The following is a 27,228-nucleotide window of genomic DNA, read 5'->3' on the forward strand; positions in this document are numbered from 1 at the left end:
GCACACAGGTTATGGCGCGCATTAACGCTGCCTATTTAATATGAATAGTCTTCCATTGCAGTAGACAACGCATGGTATGTGCGTTGTGGTGTACTGCTGTATGTCAAGCCTTACACTCTACTGTGCCATTCCCAATGAGCTGCAATGCACTGCTCAAAGGTGTGATGCCATGTGCTGTGGCATGGCACGTTATGCGTGTATTTATTTGCGCAATGCCACAACAAATAATTGTGAATGGACCCCAAATACTAGTATGACTATGGCCCGGATTCACAAAGCACTTACGCCGAAGTATCTACAGATACGCCGCGTATGTGTAAATATGCGCCGTCGTATAAATGCGCCGGACTCTGATAACAAGATACGCCTAAAAAATAGGATTCATCCGACCGACGTAACTTTCCTACACCGGCGTATCGTGGGCGCATATTTACGCTGGACGTAGGTGGCGCTCCCATTGATTTCCTATTTAAATATGGAAATGAGGGAGATACGTCGATTTACGAACGTAGTTGCGCCAGGCGCATAATATACGCGGTTTGCGTAAGTCGTACGTCCGACGTAAAGTTGTTCCCCAAATATGAGGCGCAACTCATGCTAAGGTATGGACCAGGGAAAACAGCCGTCGTATTTTACGTCGTTTACATAGTACGTGAATAGGGCTGGGCGTAGGTTACCTTCACGTTGTAGGCAGTGATCCGTCGTATCTTAGGGAGTAGTTCCGACGTGATTCTGAGCATGCGCACTGGGATACGTCCACGGGACAGCGCATGCGCCGTTCGTTTTAAGTACTTCATCATTTGCATGGGGTCACGCCTCATTAGCATTGCTCACGCTCACTTCCACTTACGACGGCTTACGCCGAGGGAACCCAGCGCAGTTTGGGAGGCAAGTGCTTTGTGAATTCGGTGCTTGCCTCTCTGCGCTGCTTCGGCGTAGCGTATATTAGATACGATACGCCGGCATAAATATGCGCCAATGTATGTGAATCCGGGCCTAGATGTTTGATTTACTAAAACTGGAGAGTGACAAATCTGGTGCTGCTGTGCATGGTAGTCAATCAGCTTCTAACTTCAGCTTGTTCCATTAAAGTAGAACTATAAGCAAAACCCCCCCCCCCCATTTTGGATAAAGTAAGGGAGGGGCATAACCCCTGCCAGTTTATTTTTTGCCATCTCTGTTCTATAGGGGAGAGTTCCCTTTACTTGCTGTCCCATAGGAAGCCAATGGAAATCCTTGCAAAGTAAGGGAATCAGTTGGGGCCCCCCAGGTCACCAGAACTAGTGTCCCTAATGGAATATTTCCCCTCTATTACTTTTCTGGGGACAACCCAAAATTTGGCATTTCTTTTACTTGCACTTTCAATGATAACGGTAAACAGGACAAATGGAGGGCGTACCTCCCAACTTTTTGAGATGGGAATGAGGGACAACAAACAGCAAAAGTATGCAGGCATAGGACACACCCCTTTCCACGCCCCCTTAAAGGAGAATTGTACAAAAAAAAAAACAAGATTGGTTAAACCCACAAGGGCTTTTTTTATCCACTACTATTCCTTTATATTGGCTTTTTTCGGAATTTACAAATGCAGCAATTTTTAGAAATCTGATGAAAGGTTTAGCGCTGGAAAACACTTTTTGATAGATACAAAGTGCATTTTATATACATCTATATAGATCAGACCAAAATGAGGGACAAATGAGGAGGAATGAGGGACAGAGGGACAGTCCCCCAAAATCAGGGACAGTTGGGAGCTATGTAGAGGGGGTGAACCTCCCTAACGGAGGCACAGACTGCAATTTAAAACTGTCAGGTGTTCTAATCCCTCTCCACTTTATCCAAAAAAAAGAAAGTTTTACCCTTGGTTATACTTTAAAGCGGAAGTAAACTCATCTATTTGATAGTTTAAAAAAACAGTTAACATTCCCGGCATGCCGGAAATGCTAGATGTCACATTTGCTTGTGCTCTCAACCAAACTGTCAAACCATCCAATGGCTGGTTTCATAACTGATCACATGTGCAGTATCGTGGCAGTTGTATATTAAACAGAGGCCAAGATGGCAGCTTCCTTGGCTGAAAACAATAGGAGGGTTTACTTCCACTTTAAGATTTGCCCAAAAAAAAAAAAAAAACTGGAAGCTGATTGGTTTCTATGCAGAGCTGCACCAGATTTTAGCACTTTCCAGTTTTAGTAAATCAACCCCAATGTGTGTTTAGCAGTTTTGCAGGGAGTTCAACTTTAAGGGCATGTTTACACCGGCCGTACCAAAGCATATGCCTATGGAGGGCTGTGTTTACCCACACGGGGATGCAGAGGTGTTCTGTGCCGGTGTCTTGCTGAAAATGATCCTCCTGCGCATTATGCCCCCCTGTACTGCGCAGGTACGGTGCTTCCCTCCGAAAATTGCCGAACATGTAGCTCTAGAAGGCGCCTGAAATAAAGGCTCATTCCTTTCCATCCCCGTGGACATGGAGGATGTTAAAAAAAGAGCCAGGAGGCTGAGCGATCGAAGCGAGGACGTGAGGCCGACTGGCCACTTACAGCGAGGTCCACGCAGGCGCTGCATGTTCGGCTATATCTGCGCAGTACAGGGGGGGGGGGATAATCCGCCAGGAAGACATTCATCGTCAAAACACCGGCAACCCCACTGAAGTCAATTGGGAAGCAGCAGCTCCATAGAGACAGCGGCTACTCCCAACTTGTCAACTGTGTGGGTGTTTGTCCCAGAACTCACACGGTGTGCGGGTAAACGCGGCCCTCCAGGTGACACATGCTTTAGCGCCCCCCATGTGAACAAGGCCTATCCCCCGTCATATTTCTCCTTATGCTCTTGGAAAAGTCAATTCCAGGAGCCATTAAGGGCCGGATTCACGTAGAGCCGTGTAAAATTGTGCGGGCGTAACGTATCTGATTTACGTTACGCCTCCGCAACCTACACGGGCAAGTGCTGTATTCTCAAAGCACTTGCTCCGTAAGTTGCGGCGGCGTATCGTAAATCGGCCGGCGTAAGCCCGCCTAATTTAAATTTGGATCAGGGGGGCGTGTTTTATGCAAAACTACTGTGACCCGACGTGATTGACGTTTTTGCGGAACGGCGCATGCGCCGTCCGTGAAATTTCCCAGTGTGCATTGCTCCAAAGTACGCCGCAAGGACGTCATTGGTTTCGACGTGAACCCCCATTCACGGACGACTTACGCAAACGTTGTAACTTTTTCAAATTTCGACGCGGGAACGACGGCCATACTTAACATTGGCTGCGCCTCATACAGCAAGGGCAACTTTACGCCGGGAAAAGCCTAACGTAAACGTCGTAACTTTACTGCGTCGGCCGCCCGTACGTTCGGGAATTTGCGTATCTAGCTAATTTGCATACTCGACGCGGAATTCGACGGAAGCGCCACCTAGCGGTCAAAAAAAAAATGCAGTTAAGATCCGACGGCGTAAGAGACTTACGCCTGTCGGATCTAATGGATATCTATGCGTAACGGATTCTAAGAATCAGACGCATAGATACGATGGGTCAGATTAGGACTTACGACGGCGTACATGGCGCTGCGCCATCGTAAGTCCTTTGAAAATCTGGGCCTAAATGTTTACAGGTGTCAAACTGGTGGCCCTCCAGCTGTTGCAGAACTACAGGCCCCATGAGGCATTGCATGGCTGACAGTTCCAAGCAAGACTCCCAAAAACAGGCATGATGGGAGGGCCCTCAGTTTGACATCCCTGCCCGGGGAGTGCCATCAATGGGCATCAGGAAGCAGAAAGGTTTGAAAGGAAATGACCCCCCCCAGCAGCAATGTGGCCTTGCTTCCTTGTCGGCAAATCCTTGCCAGTCATTGGTGAACTATCTTCACAAGCTGGCGTTTCAAAGGTGCCTTTAAACCTAAACTGAAGTATGTCTGAAGAAGGACTAATAAGAAAATCTGAACTTGGCCTTTGAAGACCATGAAGGGGTAAGATAAAAGGTCATGTTCACAAATGTGCTTCCTTTTACCTGCATATATTATAGAAGATATTGCTTTTTTTTTATATATATATCAAAGGTTGCATATCTTTTAAGCTCTCTGACCATGAGGGCTGGTTATTGATCTCTCTTTGATTTCAGATATGTCCGGGTTTCGTGCAGCCCTCAGCTTTCTCAGTAAAGCCAAGTACTGTGAAATCTAACAAGCTGAAGGATGAGAATCCCTTTGTGAATAAGAAGAAGGAGTTTCCTTTTCTTTTTTTTTTCTTCTTCTTAAGAACCTCTTCAAAACAGAATCCTCTAGGCAGTCTGTTCTTTTTTTTTTTTCAGTATACATCGCTGACAAGCGAGCGGCTTCAGAAAATGGAAGTACAAAGGATGGAGACGGAATCAGCGACTGACTGCTCAGCCAAAAGAAAAATTGTACAGGCAGGTGGCGGACATTTTTTTTATGGCTTAAGAACGGGCCTATCTATTTTAATTTTTTTTTTCTTTGACTGGAGCTTTCCTTTAAGGAATACATCTCCCAATCCCCTCCCCCCCCCCCCCCATCCCAACCCAACGGAATGCATCGGTGCCCTTCAGTAGCACTCTCTGCTGAGCTGACCTTCTAGTGCCGCTGTGTAAATACGTATATATAAAGAGTGTGTAGGCGAAGGGGGCCTGGAGAAAAGGCTGCGAGTGTGCTGTGTGGGTGAAGTGCGTTCGCTGAGAGCCATACATTCAAAGATTCAGACACAGAAAGAGGCAAAAAAAAAAAAACGCTCATCTGCGCAGATACGTCAGAGAAGGCAGACACCCAATTCAGACATTGCTGGGGCTGTGGGGAGGTGGAGAGTGGCTGGTAGCCCCCCTTCTAGAGGAGGGAATCTGAGGTCATTTGGTTCCTGAGAGCTTCTGAGGATAAAATGAGACATTAGGGGGAGGGGTTTCTGTGCACAAGGAGGGGGGGGGGGGGTCCTGAGGCTCTTTATTGAAGGTGTTTGAGACCCTGGAATACAGGGCAGGTGTCCTGAGATATGTCCTGAGGTTTATCGCTGTATAGAGGAGGGGGTGGGAACTGTCCTGAGGATAGATAGATAGATAGATAGATAGATAGATAGATAGATAGATAGATAGATAGATAGATAGATAGATAGATTACAGTAATATGAGATAGATAGATAAATAGATAGATAGATAGATAGATAGATAGATAGATAGATAGATAGATAGGTAATTGATGGATGGATAGATAGAGAGATAGAGAGGTAATTGATGGATGGATAGAGAGAGATAGAGAGGTAATTGATAGATAGCTAGATAGAGAGATAGGTTATTGATCGATAGATAGATAATTGATGGATGGATAGAGAGGTAGATAAGCCATTGATCAATAGATAGCCCCATTACAGAAATATGGGATAGATAGATAGATAGATAGATAGATAGATAGATAGATAGATAGATAGATAGATAGATAATTGATTGATAGCTAGCTAGCTAGATAATTGATGGATAGATAGATAATTGATCAATAGATAGATAGATAATTTATGGATGGATAGAGAGGTAGATAGGTAATTGATCAATTGAAAGACCCCTTACAGTAATATGAGATAGATAGATAATTGATCAATAGCTAGATAGATAATTGATCAATAGATAGATAACTAGATAGATAATTGATCGATAGATAGATAGCTAGACAGATAGATAGACAGATAATTGATGGATGGATCAATAGAGATATAGGTAATTAATGGATGGATAGAGAGGTAGATAGGTAATTGATCAATAGATAGCTAGATAATCGATGGATAGATAGATGGAGAGATAGATAGGTAATTGATCAATAGATATATATATATAGATAGATAATTGATGGATAGATAGATAGACAGACAAATAGATAGATATATAGATAGATAATTGATGGATAGATAGATAGACAGATATATAGATAGATAGATAATTGATAGATAGATAGACAGACAGTCAGATAGATATATAGATAGACAGACAGTCAGATAGATAGACAGACAGAGATAGACAGACAGTCAGATAGATATATAGATAGACGGACAGACAGATAGACAGACGTACACATAGACAGAGAGATTTCAGCCAATAAAGGCCCACATACACACGAACATACATATACAGAGGTATGCATGTCCTTACCTGGCTGGGGGTGACCCCCCCCTCGACTCGGATCGGAGGGGTCTGCACCGGGCTGGACTCCCAGAATCAGAGACAGCGAGACGGACAGACAGACACTGATGCATGCATAGAACTAACAGAAGTGTGCGCAGTAAGTCTGTCTGTCTGTCTGTATTAGTATTAGGCGGAGAGGAGGTCAGCACAACAGAGAGCGCTCCCCACCACAGTGACAGCTCGTTCTGAGGGGCAGCTAGAGAGTTGCACTGAGAGAGAGAGAGACAGCATGAGAGTGCTTAAAAAGAGACAGCCAGGAAATCAGATGGCAACGTCAGATATAGCTTGGAGAGTCAGAAGCTTAGGCAGACAGCAGAGAGCACCCTGAGAAACTGAAGTATGAATGTTCGGAGAGAGACGGTTAAGACGGATAGTGCTGAGAGACTGCGGAGAGAGCGACAGAACGTTCCATGCGAATCACCTTTTTTTTCTTGTTGCTCAGAAAAAAAAAAAAAGTCTGTATACAGTTCAACAAGGTGTTGCCTGCTGCCGGGTCCTCTCAAAACGGTCTAGAAGGAGAACACCAGGTCAGAGACACTTCCGAAAAGACCGCTATCGGAGATCATCTCCACCACCTCCGGAGTGCAGTGATCAGGAAACTCGAAGTGAGACCCGCTGCTGGGCAGGAGGTCCCTGTCCGATGGGACGTAGAGCGACCCAGAGCAAAGGCCGGGCAGACTTTCGTCCGGTGCCTCATCTTCCTCCACTGGCTCTGGTGAAGATGGCAGGGAGCGGGCATGGGGGGGCTGGGCAGGAGAGTAGGGGGGCACCTCCGGGCTGCGTTCTGACGACTCCTGATTCGGCGTCTCCTCTGATTGGCCGACTTTGTGCCCCCCCCATCCAGAGCTTTCCTCCCCCCAGTGCATTCTGGATCCCAGATTCACTTCCGACTGGCACGGAGAAGAAGCAGGTTGGCACCTTGATGTGGTCCGGGGCAGCCTGGCGCGCGTCCTGACCGCCGGATCCCGTGTGCGCCGGCGCGGCCGGTATTTGTAGTTGGGGTAGTCGGCCATGTGCTTGAGGCGTAAGCGCTCGGCTTCTCGGACGTAAGGGATCTTATCTGTGTCCTCCAGTAACTTCCACCGCTGGCCGAGGCTGCGAGAGATGTCGGCGTTGTGCATGTTGGGGCACAGAGACATCAGCTTTCTCCTCTCGATCTGAGACCACACCATGAAGGCATTCATCGGACGCTTGATATGCCCGCTGGGGGTCTTGCACCAGCTAGGGCCCCCAGGGGCGGCATCTTGACTCTTTGGGTTGCCCCCAACAGATTTATGTTGAACCATGCTGAGTTTTCCTAGGAGAAAGTGCTGCACAGTGGCATCACTAGACTGTCTGGAAGGCAGGATTGGGCACGTGGGTGGTGTGGAGGGCACAGAGGTGGAAGGATGCTGCAGAGGGCAATACAGGATGCAGAGCAGAGTCAGGAGGCTATGAAGGGGTTAGCAGAGAAAATACCTGCAGACAGGAAGCAGGGTAGCGGAATTCTGGCACTGGAAGCTGGCACAGCAGGAGAAGGTCATAAGTCCCAATCAGTGCCCAGGAGTTTTCAGTGTTTCTTCTCCTCTTCCCTTCCTTTGTCTATAGCTCTGCTCTGCTCTCTCTCTCTCATCCTTTGCTGTGTCCCAGACGCTGCCTCACTGCCTGTCTCCCCACTTCAGTCTGGGGGGGTCGGTGTAAACACAAGTCTGCATCTCCCCCCCCCTTCCATAACCATATTCTCTTCTCCTGAGCAGCTATTGGTTGCTGGGCGGTTCTAAGTCTGCACCAGCTCGTTAATGAGCCAAGAGAGGAGAGCAGCTCAGACAGCTACAGCCCAGAGACTGTGTGTGGTGGAGGGGACTGCCAGCACGTGTCATGTCGCGGGCGGGTGGGAGGGGACGGTCACCTGCGGCGTGTCACTCCTGGATGATGGCATGCACAATGCCTGCTACGTGCACAGGGACCAGGGGCACTACAAGACCCAGCAGGCTCCTGCTTACACCTGCATTGAACATTATTGTTTTTTGTTTGGTTTGAGTTTCATTCCAAGCAGACATATTTTCAAAGAAAAGATGAAAAAATTATATTATAATAATGTGAAAATCCTAATTGCCATTATATTGGGTTTGGTTGGAAGTTAAAATATATACATTAAAAAAAAAAAAAAAAAAAAAAACAATCTAAAATCCCCCCCCCCCCCCAAAAAAAACACAAACTATAATTTTCCAATGATTTGGCTTTGGTTTGATAAGACCAATCAAAAATCACTTAACTAATCTGGCTACAGAAATGTGAACACTGATTGGCTGCTACTGCTAAATATCATTCAAATCATGCTTACCACTGAGGTACCAAACAAAGAAGGACGTGTAAAGATAGAGTTCTATAATGTACTATAGAAACCATTCATGATTCATTGGTCTGCCTTCCCCACAAAGCTCCCTTACCCCATGCCCCCACCCCCCCCTACAAGAGACTGGCCCGCCCAATATACTTACCTTACCAATATACTTATGACAGAAGCATTGTTTACATCCCTCTGGCAGCTTCTTCATCCAAAGTCTGTGATTGGAGCCAATCCCCAGCGCAGTCTATGGGGCCAAACTGTGCAGGTGTGCGTGCGGGTCTGCTGTTAGAAATCACGGGGCCCTACATGACAGCCGCCGCGCCCCCCCCCCCCCCCCAGACTTAAAATATCAAATTATATTTTCGCTACAAATACACAAAAATCATTCATAGTGTGCTCTCCTGCCCCCCCCCCACTGTGCTGTGATCTTCTCCCCCACCCCCATACTGTACTGTGTTCTCCTGCCCCCCCCCCACCTCCATACTGTGCTGTGCTCTCCTGGCCCCTTTACTGTGCTCTTCTGCCCCCCCCCCCATACTGTGCTGTGATCTTCTCCATACTGTACTGTGTTCTCCTGCCCCCCTATACTGTACTGTGTTCTCCTGCCCCCCCCTATACTGTGCTGTGCTCTCCTGTCCCCCCCATACTGTGCTGTGCTTTCCTGGCCCCTATATTGTGCTTTTCTGCCCCCCCCCCCCCATACTGTGCTGTGCTCTCCTGCCCCCCCCATACTGTGCTGTGCTCTTCTGCCCCCCTATACTGTGCTGTGCTCTTATGCCCCCCTATACTGTGCTCTCCTGCCCCCCCCCTATACTGTGCTCTCCTGCCCCCCCCTATACTGTGCTCTCCTGCCCCCCCCCTATACTGTGCTCTCCTGCCCCCTATACTGTGCTATCATGCCCCCCTATACTGTGCTGTGCTCTCATGCCCCCCCTTATACTGTGCTGTGCTCTCATGCCCCCCTATACTGTGCTGTGCTCTCATGCCCCCCCATACTGTGCTCTTCTGCCCCCCTATACTGTGCTCTCCTTCCCCCCCTATACTGTGCTCTCCTTCCCCCCCTATACTGTGCTCTCCTTCCCCCCCTATACTGTGCTGTGCTCTCATGCCCCCCCCCATACTGTCCACGTCCTGTCAGGGAGAGAGGAGACAGATGCTGTGGCCCTTGTACATAGGGACACAGCATCGGTCACCTCCCCCGAGTCAGTCCACTCCCCCCACACAGTTGGAACACACCCAGGGAATACATTTAACCCCCTTCCTCACCCCCTAGTGTTAACCCCTTCACTGCCAGTCACATTTATACAGTAATTAGTGCATTTTTATAGCACTGATTGCAGTATAAATGTGAATGGTCCCGAAATTGTGTCAAAAGTGTCCGATACGTCCGCCGCAATATCGCAGTCCTGACAAAAAAAAAAAAAATCGCAGATTGCCACCATTGCTAGTAAAAAAATAAAAAAAAAAATCATAAATCTATCCCCTATTTTGTAGGCGCTATAACTTTTGCGCAAACCAATCAATAAACGCTTATTGCGATTTTTTTTAACAAAAATATGTAGAAGAATACGTATCGTCCTAAACCGAGGAAAACATTTTTTTTTTTTTTTAAAGTGGGATATTATTATAACAAAAAGTAAAAAATGTTGTCTTTTTTTGTTTATAGCGCAAAAAATAAAAATGTGCAGAGATGATCAAATAGCACCAAAAGAAAGCTCTATTTGTGGGAAAAAAATGATAAAAATATAATTTGGGTACAGTGTTGTATGACCGCGCAATTGTCATTCAAAATGCGCCAGCGCTAAAAGCTGAAAATTGGTCTGGGCACGAAGGGGGTTTAAGTGCCCAGTAATGAAGTGGATATATACACCATAGTTTGTAGACGCTATACATTTTGCGCAAACCAATCAATATAAGCTTATTGGGATTATTTTTACCGAATACATATTGGCCTAAATTTATGACAACATTTTATTTTTTTGGATATTTTTTATTACCTTTTTTTAAAACTTTCTTTCGTTTATTTTTCGCAAAAAAATGTAAAAAACGCAGAAGTGATCAAATGCCACCAAAAGAAGGCTCTATTCGCGTGAAAAAACGTAAACAAATTGTGTTTAGGTTCATGACCGTGAAATTACCAGTCAAAAAAAAAAAACACTGAGATGTGCCCTCAGCTTGCCCTTCACGGCCCTCAAACTCATATAAAACCTAACAATCATAGAATGACAGCTTCCATCTGAGGCTTCTCTCAGGCCTCGTACACACGACAGAGTTTCTCGGCAGAATTCGCAGAGAAACTCGGTCAAAACCCGGATTCTGCCGAGAATCTCTGTCGTGTGTACACTTTTGGCTCGATGGAGCCGCCGAGGAACTCGACGAGAAAATAGAGAACATGTTCTCTATTTTCTCGTTGGCCGCGTTGTTCTATAGGAGAAGGCGGCCCGCCGAGCTCCTCGGCGGCTTCATCCCAAAACTCAACGAGGAACTCGACGTGCCAAGCACGTCGAGTTCCTCTGTCGTGTGTACGGGGCCTCACAGGTCTAAAACTTGTGTGGTAGATTCTCTTAATACCTTGGCAGTCATGTTGAAGGTCGGCTGAGTCTTGGTCACTTCTTGGCTTCAGTCTGGTCACAGTACTCTGAAAAGACATTGTAAATATGACTTTTAATGTAATACGTAGTACAGAGGATCTCCCAGCTCACTGATCTGTTTAAAGGAAGATTTCAGGTTATAACACATTGCTGTAAAATTGTTCCTCTCCAGCTGAAAAAATCTGAAATGCAGCAGTACTCGTGTAGCTGTGCGTGGAATCTGAGCTTCAGCGATTCAGTTATATAAACAGTCTACAATACACCTTTAAAGTGGACCTTTCACAAAAACTGCAAGTTCCTTTTATTTAGTGAGCAGTGCTGCAGGGGGGCCTGGGCACAGGGGGAAATCCGATATGGGCAGCAGAAGGGGGATCGGTGTGGCTGGGTGATTGCAGAACGATTCACTGTGTCTGTGTCTCTCCCTCCAGCAGCTAAAAGCCAGTTCCCCCCTCCCGCCGGCTTTCAGCTGCTGGAGGGAGAGACACAGATACCAGTGCATCGTTCTGTAATTTTCCTCCCGTACCACTGATCCCCCTCCCTGTGCTGCCCACATCCGATCCCCCCCCCCCCCGTGTGCCCAGGCCCTACCTCATCCCGGCTGCTGCGGGTGCACAGGCTGTGCACTATGCCCATTCCTCACTGTGTCCATGACTAGACCGACGTTTAACATGGGAGTCTATGGAAGGGGTGCCCGGCTTTGAAAAATTGGTGCTCCCCGGCCGTAGGTCCCCCAGACAACAAACTTTGCACATTTGTAGATGAGAAATGGGGCTACATGTGTGCCGAGTTCCGGGTCCAGGGGACCTACGACCCGACGGTACCGGGTCCCCAAAGTTACCAGAGAAATTACCGTTTAACATGGGAGCCTTTGAAAGGGGTGTCCAGCTTTGAAAAATCGGTACTCCCTAGCCGTATGTCCCGCGGACAACAAACTTTGCACACTTGTAGAGGAAGAGTTGCGCTACATGTGTGCCAAGGTCCGGGTCCAGGGGACCTACGACCAGCCAGTACCGGGTCCCCGAAATCACTGGATAAATGACCGTTTAACATGGGAGTCTATGGAAGGGGTGCCCGGCTTTGAAAAATCGGTACTCCCCGGCCGTAGGTCCCCGGACAACAAACTTTGCACACTTGTAGAGGAAGAGTTGCGCTACATGTGTGCCAAGGTCCGGGTCCAGGGGACCTACGACCAGCCAGTACCCGGTCCCCAAAATCACTGGATAAATGACCGTTTAACATGGGAGTCTATGGAAGGGGTGCCCGGCTTGGAAAAATCGGTACTCCCCGGCCGTAGGTCCCCGGATAACAAACTTTGCACACTTGTAGAGGAAGAGTGGGGCTACATGTGTGCAAAGTCCGGGAGATCAGGCGCAAAAAGGTGACTCATGTGTGCCAAGTTCCGGGTCCAGGGGACCTACAACCGGCCGGTACCGGGTCCCCAAAGTTACCAGAGAAATTACCGTTTAACATGGGAGTCTTTGAAAGGGGTGCCCGGCTTTGAAAAATCGGTACTCCCTAGCCGTATGTCCCCCGGACAACAAACTTTGCACACTTGTAGAGGAAGAGTTGCGCTACATGTGCGCCAAGGTCCGGGTCCAGGGGACCTACGACCAGCCAGTACCAGGTCCCCAAAATCACTGGATAAATGACCGTTTAACATGGGAGTCTATGGAAGGGGTGCCCGGCTTTGAAAAATCGGTGCTCCCCGGCCGTAGGTCCCCGGACAACAAACTTTGCACACTTGTTGAGGAAGAGTGGAGCTACATGTGTGCAAAGTCCGGGAGATCAGGAACAAAAAGGTGACTCGAGTATAATCCGAGGGGGGCATTTTCAGAAACCCAAAAAATGTGCTGAAAAAACTTGGCTTATACTCGAGTATATATCCGATGAAAGCTCCCATCGGACTTTTTCCAATCGGAAATTCCGGCATTAGAGAAGCAGGCAGTCAGGTCCCTGAACTATGCTTCATCACATCATGCCAGGCTCAAGCTACTCACCTACCAGCATTTATGGACAATAAGGCCGTGTTTATATAGAGTTAGTGAAGTTCTGAAGGGGTCGTAGCGATGGGATGTAGCATGGCCACGGTCTTTAACCATCTCCTGTTGTATGCGCTTGCAAGTCCAAAATTACATTATGCGTTTATAACTTGAAACAGGATATTTCATGGAGTACGGCTTTAATAGAAGCGCACACGCAACAATCCAGCCAGTGTTTTATAATTGCAGGCACAAGCTCCTTCTCCTTCCTGATGAGGAACGCAGTGGGAGCTGAACTTTAATAAATAAATTAGATCAGAGCACAGGATCATTCTAGGAGAGAGTTGGAGCAGTCACAAGCTGGATTCTATATCTAGAATGGGTTTTATACTTGTATTCATCGATGATTCGTATCCCGCCATTCTAAATGAGAGCTCTTATGTTTAATACTCCCAGTCACTCCTGTATAAAGCTCACCATACACGTGAATGTACAGTAGGGTTGCCACCAGTGGCGGGCGGCTGGTTCTCAAAACGCAGCCACTGTGCCATCAATTGTCACCACTGTGCCATGCCATCAAATGCAGTCACTATGCCATCAATTTGCACCACTGTGCCATGCCATAAAATGCAGTCACTATGCCATCAATTTGCACCACTGTGCCATGCCATCAAACGCAGTCACTGTGCCATGCCATCAAATGCAGCCACTGTGCCATGTCATCAAACGCAGTCACTGTGCCATGCCATCAAACGCAGCCACTGTGCCATCAATTATCACCACTGTGCCATGCCATCAAATGCAGTCACTATGCCATCAATTTGCACCACTGTGCCATGCCATCAAACGCAGTCACTGTGCCATGCCATCAAACGCAGCCACTGTGCCATGCCATCAAACGCAGCCACTGTGCCATGCCATCAAACGTAGCCACTGTGCCATGCCATCAAACGCAGCCACTGTGCCATCAATTGTCACCACTGTGCCATGCCAAACGCAGCCACTGTGCCTATCAATTGTCACCACTGTGCCAATTGTCACCACTGTGCCCTTTAATTGTCGCCACAGTGCCCATTGATGTCACTGTGCCCTTTAATTGTCGCCACTGTGCCAAATTGTCGCCACTGTGCCAAATTATGCCGCTGTGCCAATTGTCGCCACTGTGCCCATTGATGTCACTGTGCCCTTCATCGCCGCTGTGCCCTGTAAAATGACCCTCCCCCGACACTTACCTTTACTGGAGTCAGCCATCCATGTCCCTCAATGACACTTCAGCCAATCAGGTTACCTATAGCCAGAACCAGTGAACCTGATTGGCTGAGACGCCTGTCAGTCTTATCCAAGGAACGCACGCCGAGGATAAGCATTGAGGGCTGTACTCGGAAAGCCGCTGGCTCTGATAGGCACTTCCGTACAGCCAACCAGCTGCCGTTATTCAGGTGGCCGGCGCTCTAGGTCCGGCCATCTAAATAGACCAGCGGCAGCAGCGACAATAACATAGATTCATGCAATGCAATGAATCTATGTTATTAGTCAGTGGCAGTGCGGAGCCAGAGGGGGCGGCGCTCCAGCGCCCTCTATGGAGGAACCGCCACTGGTTGCCACCTTTTCTTCAAGCCAAACCCAAACACTTTAGCGGCGCACTGCATTTTTTTTTTTTAATATACACTATAAGATTGTAAAAGATCTGGGACACTTTTGGGTGCCCCAAGGAGAGTAGTAAAAAATTAGAACCTGCTCTATTTTTTCCCATCGTGTTTACGTCAGTCGCGAAAAAACGCTCGCGTGTATGCTTTTCCGAGGGAAAAATAAATGTGCATGCTCATAATCAAGTATTAGATGGAAGCGCTTGTTCTGGTAAAACTAGCGTTCATAATGGAGATAGCACATTCGTCACTCTGTAACGCACGAAGACTGAAAAACGCAAATCGTCTCTCACCAAACTTTTACCAACACGAAGATCAGCAAAAGCAGCCCAAAGGGTGGCGCCATTTGCATGGAACGTCCCCTTTATAGTGCCGTTATACTGTACGTGTTGGACCTCACCGCGATTTGGTCGAGCGTTTTTTTTGACTGAACGTGTGTATGCAAGGCAGGCTTGAGAGGAATCACATCGGGAAAAACGTCGGGTTTTGGCATGTCAGGAAAACCGGTCGTGTGTACAGGGCATGAGTGTGGCCAAATTGTGGCTCTATTCACACCTAGGATTTCCGGATCGTGGGTGGAATAACTGTGATTCTGCCCGCGGTTCCCCGCAAATTGCGAACACGCTCACGATCCCGTTACCTTCAATAATACCTTTTCGCGCCACAAGTGTCGCCCGACAAATCGTGGCAAAATCATGGGACGCCTGTCACCTAAAAGAAGTTTCGCACTGCAATTGGGGTGCCAGGTGAAAGTAAAGGGACCCCGAGCACAACCCGCAATTTAGAAATCGTGGGCAGAATCGCGGCGATTCCGCCTGTGATCCGGAGTGCCTAGGTCTGAATGGAGCCTGTGAGTCTTATGCCGTGTACACACGATAGTTTTTTCCGATGAAAAAAGTCTGATGGACTTTTTTGCATCGGAAAAAACGATCGTGTGTGGGCCCCATCGGAAAAAAAAAACCGATAGGAAATTCTGATTGTGTGGAACTCCATCGGAGAAAAATCCACAAATGCTCAGAATCAAGTTGACGCATGCTCGGAAGCATTGAACTTCATTTTTTTCAGCTCGTCGTAGTGTTTTACGTCACCGCGTTTTTTGACGCTCGGAATTTAGTCTGATGGTGTGTAGGCAAGACTGATGAAAGTCAGCTTCATCGGAATTCAGACGGAAAATTCCATCTAATTTTATTTCATCGGAAATCCGATCGTGTGTAAAAAGGCATAAGGCTCCATGTACACGGAACGATTTTACAACTGATCCTAAATGATTAAACTTGACAGATAGTAACACACGTTTAAAACTTACGTTTTGCTGCGTTTGCGTTTAGAAGCGTTTCAATAAATATATATATATATATATATATATATATATATATATATATATATATATATATATATATATATATATATACACACATATTTTTTTCTTCTTTTAAATGGCCAAAAAATGAAAAACGCCTATTAACAAAAAGCTGCTAAACGCGGGTTACCACATTTAGCCGCATTTAGCATCTGAAACGTGGAAATCTTCTGTGTCTGAACCAATTTTTTTGCTTTCAAAGAAACGCTGTTAAACGCAATAGGATGACATTGAATGAGTTCAAGGGCAGTTGAAAAAAGCGTCCAACTGCCTCTGAACGTCCGTTTAGCAGCGTCCCGTGTACATGGGGCCTTATGCACAGAATGCAGGGAACAGGAGTGTATAACGCAGGGGGATCTCAAACTGGCGGGCCATCCAGTTGTTACGGAACTACACGTCCCATCATGCCTCTGCCTGTGGGATTCATACTTGTAACGGTCAGCCTTGCAATGCCTCATGGGACTTGTAGTTCAGCTGGAGGGCTGCCAGTTTGAGACCCCTGGTATAATGTGCAGGGCCTACTTAATGCAAGGGCCCTCCTGGGCACTTCCCAGGGGCCCCAGGTACATAGGGGCCCCACAATAATCTTGCATTACATCAAACTTGCCAAGTGTCCAGGATTTGCTGGCACAGTCATGCTTTTTTACTAAACTGTCCCGATATGGTTGTGTCCGTAACCTATACTGTGCCCTCCTGAGCCCAGTATTGTGCCCTCCTGATCCCAGTATTGTGCCCTCCTGAGCCCAGTATTGTGCCCTCCTGATCCCAGTATTGTGCCCTCCTGAGCCCAGTATTGTGCCCTTTGTGTTACCTAGTCATTGATTTATGGAATGTTTTCCTTTTGTAAAATAGAATTAAACATATTCATTAGTATTTTTAATAAAATCTATCAATTATTTATACTTTATTTTTTGAAAGTAGGTGCGTAAATTGGGGCAAACTGGTAGGGGCCCCAGCGCATTACTTTGCCCAGGGGCCCATGATCTTTTTAAGACAGCCCTGATAATGCGTATTAGGATTCATGAGTACAAAATAGAAAGGGGTAGATTCAGGTAGGGGCGCGCAATGATACGGCGGCGCAGCGTATCGTATTTACGCTACGCCGCCGTAACTTACAGGAGCAAGTGCTGTATTCACAAAGCACTTGCTCCGTAAGTCGCGGCGGATTAGCGTAAATGGGGCCGGCGTAAGCGCGCGTAATTCAAATGTGGAAGGGGGGCGTGTTTTATGCTAATATGTGATGACCTGACGTGATTGATGTGATTTACGAACGGCGCATGCGCCGTCCGTGTACATATCCCAGTGTGCATTGCTTCCAAGTACGGCGCAACTACGTATTGGTTTTTACGTGAACGTAAATTACGTCCAGCCCTATTCGCGAACGACTTACGCAAACGACGCAAACAATTCAAATTTCGAAGCGGGAACGACGTCCATACTTAACATTGGCTGTGACACCTAATAGCAGGAGCAACGTCTTACGCAAACGACGTAAAAAACTACCGCCGGGCGCACGTACGTTTGTGAATCGGCGTAACTAGTTAATTTGCATATTCTACGCCGAAAACAACGGAAGCGCCCCTAGCGGCCAAAGAAATATTGCACACAATTCTACGCCGCCGCATTCAAGTTACGTCGGCGGAGGAAGCCTATTTTTAAAGCGTATCTGCCTTTGTGAATCGGCGTAACGATACGCCCGCGCAAAATTCAAATTACGGCGGCGTATCTGGAGATACGCCGCCGTAATAGCTTCCTGAATCTACCCCAAAGAGTGCAGGAGTCAGCTTGTTCCAGAATTGCATGCTGGTTCTCAGCTTGGGTTTGAGCCTTCAAGCCTTTGCTGTAGCAAATTGGATCATGCTCTGCTGGATTTTTTGCCTTCCTCTGGATCAACTGTGGGTATGGAGTTGGGTGTATAGGATTGTACTGTGTTTTTTATTTTGTTTGTTTATTTTTTTGTGGTTGAACTGGATGGACTTGTGTCTTTTTTCAACCTGACTAACTATGTAACTATGTAACAGGTATGTAGTATAGGTAAGTTATTGCAAGTCTAGGAAGTATTTCCAGCCTCATCCCTCATGACTGATGGGAGAAGACACCACAACGCCCACTGCCCTCCTCCCAACCACCGACTGTCCCGTGCCAATCATTAACTGCAGCCTCAGGCAATATAAGAGATCCTTATATATATCTGGTCCACAGTCACAATCTAACAGCAGCTGACAGATGGGAGACAGGAAGACCATGCAGAGCAAGGAGGATTTCAGGTAAGTGGATACTACTTACTGTAGTAGCAGGGGGGGGGACGTTCTTGCCAAAGTACGTTCCAGTCTTTGGCAAGTCCTATCAAAAGGAATGTCTCAGTTTTGGCTGAATGCAGGATAGGTGAATCTCGCGCTGTTCTGATCGATCTCTCAGGAAAACCTGCAGCTAAGTGGACTAAGCGGTCCCTTGTTCCCCTTTTTCTATTGAAAGTTTGATTTATCTTGCATTGTGAGGATTGCAACAGGGGGTGTGAGACTCCTAAAAGACGATAGGAGTAAAGCAAGTCACAACTGCAATCTCTGAGGGTTTGATTTATTAATACCAGGGAATATAAAAGATAAATATAAAAAAAAGTGGAGTAATTTGCCTACAGCAACCAATGACAATTCTCGTCTGATTATTCCATAAAATGTTTTCTTCCAGTTTTAGTGAATCAGCTACTTTGAGAGATCTCAGGAAGCAGATCAGACCTATTCAGAAGTTAATTTAAAGAGGAACGGCAGTCTGCTCACTTTGGGGGTTATTTACCAGAGGCAAATCCACTTTGCGCTACAAGTGCAAACTACAAGTGCAATGCAAACTACGGGGGTGATTCACAGAGAGTTAGGCCGGCGTATCAGTAGATACGCCGACCTAACTCGGAATCTACGCCGACGCAAATTTAAAGGGTCACCAAAGAATTTTTTTTTTTTAGCTAAATAGCTTCCTTTACCTTACTGCAGTACTGGTTTCATGTCCTTATTGTTAGTTTTTGCTTTGAAGTAGCTGTAATTCTGCTGTGATCTCCACACTTCCTGGTTGTCTGTTTCCTTATAACCATGGTACTGGGAGCTTTTCACGGTGGTCTAAGCTGTCATTACTGTGTGTCTAAAACTTAACAGAACCAATCAGATTCATTTTAAAAACAAAACACTGCCCTGGATTTGTTTGTTTTTGTTCTGTGTGTCTCTCTACTTCACAGAAACATGAAACCAGTTTAAAAGCGAAAGTGAAACTAGAGGCACATTATATGATTAGTTTTTATCTATTTTTAATCATTTTTAAAAGGAATCAGTTAACTTTTATTTCTCTATACCCTGTAAACAGTAATTTGAGAAAAAAAAAAATTTCCTTTAGTGACCCTTTAAGCGTATTCTGGAAACCAGATACGCTTAAATTAGGCTAAGATACGAGCGGCGTAAGTGTCTTACACCGTCGTATCCTAAAGTGTAATTCTTAGGCTGACCACTAGGTGGCACTTTCATTGCGGTCGGCGTAGAATATGTAAATGAGAAGATACGCCGATTCACGAACGTACGCTTGCCCGACGCAGTAAAGATACCCAATTTACGTAACGCACTTTCAGGCCTAAAGTTATTCCATCAAATAGCTGGAATAGTAATGTTAAGTATGACCGTCGTTCCCGCGTCGAAATTTGAAAATTTTACGTTGTTTGCGTAAGTCGTCTGTGAATAGGGATTTACGTCATTTACGTCCACATCGAAACCAATAGGACCGTGCAGCGTACTTAGCCACAATGCACACTGGGATATGTACACGGACGGCGCATGCGCCGTTCATAAAATACGTCAATCACGTCAGGTCACCCCCTATTGACATAAAACATGCCCCCTCAGCCGAATTTGAATTAGGTGCCATTACGCCCGCCCGATTTACGATACGCCGCCGTAACTTAGCAGGCAAGTACTTTGTGAATCATGTACTTGCCTCGCTAACTTACGGCGGCGTAGTGTAAACACGATACACTACGCCGCCGCAACGATACGCCTGCCTACCTGAATCTAGCTATACAAGTGCAAACTACACTTGAAATTGCACTGAAAGTGCAGTCACTGTAAATCTGAGGAGTAGATCTGAAATGAGGGGAAGCTCTGCTGATTTTATTATCCAATCATGTGCAAACTAAAATGCTGTTTTTTTATTTACCTTGCATGTCCCCCTCGGATCTACAGTGACTGCACTTCCAAGCGCACTTTGCACTTGTAGTGCAAAGTGGATTTGCCTTTGGTAAATAACCCCCATAGTGTGTAATAAAAACATCTTTGCTATTCTGAAGCTTCCCTCCAACCACTTTGCGTATTATTTTATATATACTGTGATTCTGTACTTGCCAAATATGCTGCATAAATCTCCCTCCACTGAGTCTGGCTGCATCCATTTTAACTGCGGGCAGCTGAAGCTGCTGCCTGTTCACTTCCTGGATATACACAGAGGCACGCCTCCAGCTCTCGTTGGCCCTCTTATGACTCACCCCTCCCTTCCTGGCAAACTCTCACAAGTGTGAGAGAGAGTGCTGTACATGATGTAATAAGCCTAGGCTAATGATCAGACAAGAAACAGGAAGTGGGCTGTATAAGGGATTTACTGGCAGAAGCAAAAACTGTTTTACTATATTGTAGTTACGTTTTTAACCCTTTCTTTGGGGTTAAAAGTGCCCCGCTATCGGCCGAAAAGCGCTGCTTAAACTGCGGTCCGCGTTATCACTATAACGAGCGGCGCTTTAGTGCTAACGCGGCCGCAGACCCAGTGTGAAAGGAGTCTAATGCCGCGTACACACGATCGGAATTTCCAACAACAAACGTTCGATGTGAGCTTTTGGTCGGATATTCCGGCCGTGTGTAGGCTCCATCGGACATTTGCTGTCGGAATTTCAGACAACAAATGTTTGAGAACTGGTTCTCAATTTTTCCAACAACAAAAAGTTCTTTAGCTAGATTCAGTAAGAGTTAGGTCGGCGTATCATTAGATACGCCGACCTAACTCAGAATCTGCGACGACCTAGGTTTAAGTGTATTCTCAAACAGAGATACACTTAAACCTATCTAAGATACGACGGCTCATTCCCCGACTTAGTTGGGGTAGGCGGTACACTTTGGTGGGGGTGGGTCAGCCACGCTCTGTGACCTCTGAGAACCCGCCTTCTGACCTTTTGGGGGAGGTCCCTGTTCCAATTCCTGAGTCCTAGCCATATTCTTCAATGGGAAACCCTAACCCTTACCCTACACATTGAAGCCTGCAGGACACGATTTTTTCAGGCGGTATAACAGCGCTATTTTTAGCGCTGAACTGCCTGAAAAACGTGTCAGTGTGAAAGGGGTACATGGAAAACGATGGACAGCCGCACTCCGGATAAACTTGAGAAAGTTGTCTTTATTGATAAAAGTAAGACATGTACATCCAAAGATACAGTCACATAAGGGGACAGCCGACGCGTTTCGCACACAATTAGTGCTTAGTGAAAGGGGTCTTGGTACAAACCGAGCTACTGTTAGGATATATTTTGCCTGGGCGCTGCGGGGAAAAGTAGGCCTTATGCAAAAACTTAATTTGCGTGAACCTGTCTCTGGCAGAGATCATCAGAAGGATGTATTGCTGGATGCCCTCCTCCCAGCCAGTGAGGGTATATCCCCCCAACCAATACAATTTTTGTGGAAAAAAAAATTCCCCTGACTAACATTTGTTTCTATTAATCCGACAGGTATGAGGACTGCGAGGAGACAGCTCGTTGGCTCATGGACCGTATACAGTCCCCTCCCGTGATGGCCATCATCTGTGGCTCCGGTCTGGGGCTTCTCGCAGATACGCTGACCGACGCGAAAACCTTTGACTACGGCCAAATTCCACATTTCCCTACAAGCACAGGTACGTGGCGGCTTCTACAAAATGACCTAAGGATATGGCCAATTTCTAAAACCCTCTACAGAGTACGGCCGCTTGCATAGTTCTCCACAAAAAATGTCAACTTCCACCAATTCTCTGCACACAATGGTGCTGCTCTGCATAGAAACCAATCAGCTTTCAGGTTTTATTGTCAAATCTTAAATGAACAAGCTGAAGTTAGAAGCTTATTGGCTGCCATGCACAGCGGTACCAGATTCTGAGATCTCCAGTTTTAGTAAATCTCCCCCCCAATGGCTGCTTTCATGGATTCATAAAAATGGACATTCTACGCTCATTCTCCAAACAAAATGGCCATATCCTCCAATTCTTGCTCTGACCTATGTGACTACCTCTTATTTACGAAGACCTCTCATTATTCTGTATTCTCTGTCATTCCAGTGGCTGGGCATTCAGGGCAGCTGGTGTTTGGCATCCTTCAAGGCAAGTCATGCGTTGTTATGAAAGGTCGTTTCCACATCTACGAAGGATATCCGCTTTGGAAAGTAAGACTTTGTGATGTGTACCTGTGACAGGAGGATGATTGACCCTCTGAGAATTACATCCCTTGTACTGTGCGGCATAGTTCTTATGTCAATACCAACTACACTGATGGTATTAAGAGAGGTATGGACTCCAGAGACAGATATAAATTTGCCCCCATGTACAAATCATTAGTAAGACCTCATCTGGATTATGCAGTTCAGTTTTGGGCCCCAGTTCTCAAAAAGGATATCGGGGAACTGGAGAAAGTGCAGAGAAGGGCAACCAAACTGATAAGAGGAATGGAGGAGCTCAGCTATGAGGAAAGATTAGAGGAACTGAATTTATTCTCTCCTGAGAAGAGGAGAATTAGGGGGGATATGATCAACATGTACAAATATATAAGGGGTCCATATAGTGAACTTGGTGTTGAGTTATTCACTTTACGGTCAACACAGAGGACAAGGGGGCACTCTTTACGTCTAGAGGAAAAGAGATTTCATCTCCAAATACGGAAAGGTTTCTTCACAGTAAGAGCTGTGAAAATGTGGAACAGACTCCCTCCAGAGGTGGTTCTGGCCAGCTCAGTAGATTGCTTTAAGAAAGGCCTGGATTCTTTCCTAAATGTACATAAAATAACTGAGTACTAAGATTTGTAGGTAAAGTTGATCCAGGGTAAATCCGATTGCCTCTCGGGGGGGGATCAGGAAGGAATTTTTTCCCCTGCTGTAGCAAATTGGATCATGCTCTGCTGGGGTTTTTTGCCTTCCTCTGGATCAACTGTGGGTATGGAGTTGGGTGTATGGGATTGTATTGTGTTTTTTTATTCTGTTAGTTTAATTATTTATTTTTTTGTGGTTGAACTGGATGGACTTGTGTCTTTTTTCAACCTGACTAACTATGTAACTGATACAAAGTCGGGCATCCTTCCTAATTGTCAGTGCCTAGAAAGCAGTGTACCATCATGTACAATGCCACGGACCTTGTGGGTGTAATTCTCAGTATCTCTTCTTATTTTGTATGGAATGACACTGCACAGTACCACTTCTCTTGTCCTGTATGCTGTGTGTCATTCTCCGTACTTCTTCTTATTTTGTATGTACGGAGTCTGCACAGTACCACTTCTCTTGTCCTGTATGTCGGGTGTAATTCTCAGTATCTGTTATTATTCTGTATGTATAGATTCTGCACAGTACCACTTCTCTTGTCCTGTATATTGGGTGTAATTCTCCGTATTTCTTCTTATTTTGTATGTACGGAGTCTGCACAGTACCACTTCTCTTGTCCTGTATGCTGGGTGTAATTCTCAGTATCTGTTCTTATTCTGTATGAATGAACTCTGCACAATATTACTTCTCTTGTCCTGTATGTCGGGTGTAATCTCATCTTATTCTGTATGTACGGACTCTGCACAGTACCACTTCTCTTGTCCTGTATGCTGGGTGTAATTCTCGGTATCTGTTCTTATTCTGTATAAATGAACTCTGCACAATATTACTTCTCTTGTCCTGTATGTCGGGTGTAATCTCATCTTATTCTGTATGTACGGACTCTGCACAGTACCACTTCTCTTGTCCTGTATGCTGGCTGTAAATCTCAGTATCTCTTCTTAATTTGTATGTATGGACGATGCACAGTACCACTTCTCTTGTCCTGTATGCTGGCTGTAAATCTCAGTATCTCTTCTTAATTTGTATGTATGGACGATGCACAGTACCACTTCTCTTGTCCTGTATGCTGGGTGTAATTTTCAGTATTCTGTATGTATGGACTCTGTAGCACAGTAGCAGTAGCACTTCTCTTGACCTGTATGCTGGGTGTAATTCTCAGTATCTCTTCTTATTCTGTATGTATGGACTCTGTAGCACAGTAGCACTTCTCTTGTCCTGTATGCCGGGTGTAATTCTCAGTATCTCTTCTTATTCTGTATGTATGGACTCTGTAGCACAGTAGCACTTCTCTTGTCCTGTATGCTGGGTGTAATTCTCAGTATCTCTTCTTATTCTGTATGTATGCACTCTGCACAGTACTACTTCTCTTGTCCTGTATTCCGGGTGTAATTCTCAGTATCTGTTCTTCTATATGTACAGGCACAGCACAGTAGCACTTCTCTTGTTATGTTTGTTTGGTTCTCAGTATTTCTTCTTGCTCTATATATAGTATATGTAATTTTGCACAGTATCAGATCTCTCATTCCGTATACTAGGAACACCGGCAGTTATGGAGGGTCAGTACTGTGCAGTGAGGTGCCTCTGGTCCTGTACAGTGTATGGGATTTGTGGCTTACTCCAGTTCATGAACTCCGGGCGCACTGTTATCTGTGTTTTGTATAGGACGTACAGCCTTGTACAGCACACCTTTACCCCATTGGTTCGCTGTCATTCTGACAATGTCTTTCCAGGTTACTCTCCCCATCCGAGTGTTTACGCTCCTGGGAGTCAAGGTCCTGGTGGTGACAAATGCTGCGGGGTCACTATGTGAGACGTACAGCCCAGGGGACCTCATGATCATCCGAGATCACATCAATATGCCGGGATTGGCTGCCTTAAACCCCCTGAGAGGGCCCAACGATGAGAGGTGAGGAAAATTTTGTGACCAGCTTCCTCTAAAAATGCTTTGGGTTGTGATGATTATTTACATGTGGTGTAAAAATGTATATTTGCTGTCCTGCAGGACCCCCATGTGAATGACAAAAAATGACAAAGTAAATAAAAAAAAACAACACAAGTTGTTGACAATTCTTTATTAAAAAATAAATAAAAATGTCCCCAGTGTAGATCCATCCTCAATCACGACGCCTGCCGCGATCGATGACCCAAAAAACATAAAAAAAACAGTTTCAACGAAGGCTCCAGCCATCTACCAGCTCTTAGAGTTACTGTTCCCAGGAGAGAGCGGGGACCAGTGACGGCGTGCCGCGATCCTTGCGCATGCGCAGTAGGGGAATCGGGCAGTGAAGCCGCAAGATCTCACTTCCTGATTCCCTCACCGAGGATGGCGGCAGAAGCAGCCGAGGACCGAGCGATTGTTCAGCCTCGTCTGCTGATATCGCAGACGCGCTGGACAGGTAGGTGTCCATTTTTTAAAAGTCAGCAGCTGCAGTATTTGTAGCTGCTGGCTTTAAAAAAAAAACAGGTGGACCTCCGCTTTAAAAAGGAAATTAAGCTTTGAATGTTAGTAGTGCACAAATCTATAACATGGCCACTCTAAGAAGAATTTATATTCCTTCCTGTGTTGCAGGTTCGGCCCTCGCTTCCCCTCCCTCTGGGACACATACGATCAGGACCTGCGCTGCGCAGCCTTGGAAATCTCTCGCCGGCTCGGCCATGCAGAGTTCACCCATGAAGGGGTGTACTGTATGGTAGGGGGACCAAACTTTGAGTCCGTCGCAGAAGCCAGGTTCTTGCAGCGGCTGGGTGCTGATGCTGTTGGTGAGTTTGGATTAGAGCACACGTTAGGTGACACTGTCCGAGTCCTGATATTCTCTGTCACCCCTGTGGGTTTCCTCCCAGTACTCCGGTTTCCTTCCACACTTCAAAACATGCAGTTGGGTAAATTGGTGCCTGTCCAAAATTAGCCCTAGTATGATATTTTACTGACTGTGCCCAAGATGGCTGCTTACCAGTGGCGGACCTTTCAGGGTCGCAGCAGTCGCACTTGTACTGGGCCCTGGCATTGTGCCGCTGTGGGCCCCCCCCCCCCCCAAGACCCGGCATCTCCCCCTGCACCCCTAGTTTTCAGTTTGGGATGCAGTGGGGGGGGGGGGGGGGGAGTGGGAGGCGGCGATCAACAGCTGTATTCGGGAAGGAAGAGAACTACAAGGCCCGTGGGGGCCTTGTAGTTCTCTTCCTTCCCGAGTGTATACAGTGGAGAGGCAAGGGGTCTCTGAAGAGTGAAACTGATAGCTGCCCGGGTCAGAGGCCCCTCCCCTCTCCACTGTATACACTCGGGAGGAGAACTACAAGCCCCAGGGAGATTGTGTGGTCCACAGGCACCATAGAGCTGCCGATCACCCCCTCCCACCCCCCCCTGTGCTGGCCGTTGGAGGTGCACAGACAGCGGAGACCAGCCAGGTACAGGGGGAATCTCTGGAAGGGGGGGGGGGGCGGCTGTCTGGGGACCCTAATGTAAAAGTGGGCCTCTGGGAACCCTCATGTAAGGGGGTTATCTGGGGACCCTGATGTAAAGGGGAGGCTCTCTGGAGACCCTGATGTAAAGGGGAGGCCCTCTGGGGACCCTGATGTAAGGGGGAGGCCCTCTGGGGACCCTGATGTAAGGGGGAGGCCCTCTGGGGACCCTGATGTAAGGGGGAGGCTCTCTGGGGACCCTGATGTAAGGGGGAGGCTCTCTGGGGACCCTGATGTAAGGGGGAGGCTCTCTGGGGACCCTGATGTAAGGGGAGGCTCTCTGGGGACCCTGATGTAAGAGGGAGGCTCTCTGGGGACCCTGATGTATGGGAGGGGGCTCTCCGGGGACCCTGATGTAAGAGGAGAGGTTCTCTGGGGACCCTGATGTAAGGGGGAGGCACTCTGGGGACCCTGATGTAAGGGGGAGGCTCTCTGGGGACCCTGATGTAAGGGGGAGGCTCTCTGGGGACCCTGATGTAAGGGGAGGCTCTCTGGGGACCCTGATGTAAGAGGGAGGCTATCTGGGGACCCTGATGTAAGGGGGGGGGGCTCTCCGGGGACCCTGATGTAAGAGGAGAGGTTCTCTGGGGACCCTGATGTAAGGGGGAGGCACTCTGGGGACCCTGAT

At 46.9% G+C, this 27,228-nt stretch overlaps 2 protein-coding genes across 2 annotated transcripts; one reads left to right on the top strand and one right to left on the bottom strand.

Annotated features, from left to right (window-relative positions):
- Positions 1-6,000: 6,000 nt before the first annotated feature.
- On the bottom strand, positions 6,001-7,977 carry LOC120918682 (transcription factor Sox-12-like). The gene has a single exon (XM_040330370.1). It carries the CDS (start codon positions 7,447-7,449, stop codon positions 6,673-6,675), a length of 777 nt encoding a protein of 258 aa, XP_040186304.1. The 5' UTR covers positions 7,450-7,977; the 3' UTR covers positions 6,001-6,672.
- A 10,135-nt stretch (positions 7,978-18,112) lies between these two features.
- LOC120918681 (purine nucleoside phosphorylase-like) lies at positions 18,113-26,065 on the top strand. The gene is made up of 5 exons (XM_040330369.1): positions 18,113-18,335; positions 21,812-21,975; positions 22,393-22,496; positions 24,875-25,050; positions 25,714-26,065. The coding sequence occupies exons 1-5, from the start codon at positions 18,295-18,297 to the stop codon at positions 26,048-26,050; spliced, it is 822 nt and encodes a 273-aa protein (XP_040186303.1). The 5' UTR covers positions 18,113-18,294; the 3' UTR covers positions 26,051-26,065.
- The last annotated feature ends 1,163 nt before the right edge of the window (positions 26,066-27,228 follow it).

Source organism: Rana temporaria, chromosome 12 (assembly GCF_905171775.1).
Source record: "Rana temporaria chromosome 12, aRanTem1.1, whole genome shotgun sequence".
Taxonomy (NCBI): Eukaryota; Metazoa; Chordata; class Amphibia; order Anura; family Ranidae; genus Rana; species Rana temporaria.

Coding starts and splice junctions, on each gene's coding strand:
- LOC120918682 (XM_040330370.1), bottom strand. CDS start 7,449: ATGGTTCAACATAAATCTGTTGGGGGCAACCCAAAGAGTCAAGATGCC.
- LOC120918681 (XM_040330369.1), top strand. CDS start 18,295: ATGGGAGACAGGAAGACCATGCAGAGCAAGGAGGATTTCAG. Junction 21,976..22,392: donor ACATTTCCCTACAAGCACAG/GTACGTGGCGGC, acceptor CTGTCATTCCAG/TGGCTGGGCATTCAGGGCAG. Junction 25,051..25,713: donor AGAGGGCCCAACGATGAGAG/GTGAGGAAAATT, acceptor CCTGTGTTGCAG/GTTCGGCCCTCGCTTCCCCT.